This window comes from Monoraphidium neglectum, assembly GCF_000611645.1.
Source record: "Monoraphidium neglectum strain SAG 48.87 unplaced genomic scaffold scaffold01838, whole genome shotgun sequence".
Lineage (NCBI taxonomy): Eukaryota > Viridiplantae > Chlorophyta > Chlorophyceae > Sphaeropleales > Selenastraceae > Monoraphidium > Monoraphidium neglectum.
Window position 1 is genome coordinate 11,038 of NW_014011790.1, and position 819 is coordinate 11,856.

Below are 819 nucleotides of genomic sequence, written 5' to 3' on the forward strand. Positions count from 1 at the left end.
GTGTGTGTGTGTGTGTGTGTGTGTGTGTGTGTGTGTGTGTGTGTGTGTGTGTGTGTGTGTGTGTGTGTGTGTGTGTGTGTGTGAGGGAGTGTCCTCACGCGCGCATCGGTCTGCATGCCCTTCTACGTTGGCGGTGAGACTGACGGGTACACCCCCGCGATCTTATCGCAGGGGGCACAAAACATGCACGATGCAACTGCCGACGACGCGCTCTGCCCCGATTGGCCCCCCTTCCCTCAATCACAAACCCCTTGCCTCCTCGCAACACCGAGCCCCAGCCCTCTCTCCGAGCAAACCCGATACCTGGTCCCTGAACCCTGTCCCTGCCCGCAGGTCTTCCGCTCAAGCCCAGCAGATCTCGGCTCTGCGGTCCCAGGCCGACGGCGCGGCGCGCGCGCAGGCCGAGGCCGCCGTGGCGCGCGGCGAGGCGCTGGCCAGCCTGCAGGTGCGCGCGGGCGCCGAGCTCGGGAGCGGGCGGGTGCGGATCGGCGCGTGGGTGCACTGGGGTCGGGGCGCGAGCGGCGTGGGGAGCGGCCATCTGATTGCGGCTCCGGTGAAACAAAAGGCAAAGCAGCGCGCACGAGCGTGCACGAAGCATGACGTGACGATGTCAAAATGCTTGACACAGCGTGGACCCGCCCTTTCACGCTGACTCAGCGCGGCTGCCCGCGTCGCGGACGGACCGCTGTCTCGGCCGACACCCACCCCCCCTTGCCAGGTGGCGCGCGCTGAGCTGGACAACGTTCAGGGGCAGGTGGCTGTTGCGCAGGACCAGGCGGATAAGAAGGGCCAAGAAATCAGGTGAGGGGGGTCTTGGGG

The 819-nt window shown here is 66.7% G+C and overlaps 1 protein-coding gene across 1 annotated transcript in view; it reads left to right on the forward strand.

Moving 5' to 3' along the window:
• MNEG_9157 (hypothetical protein) overlaps positions 1–805 on the forward strand; it is a gene marked incomplete at both ends in the record, with an annotated part of 10,924 nt that extends 10,119 nt beyond the window's left edge. The window contains 2 exons of the mRNA XM_014042371.1: positions 334–478; positions 719–805. Of these exons, the coding sequence (XP_013897825.1) occupies positions 334–478; positions 719–805 (232 nt within the window). The remainder of the gene's footprint in view (positions 1–333; positions 479–718) is intronic.
• Between the last annotated feature and the right edge of the window lie 14 nt (positions 806–819).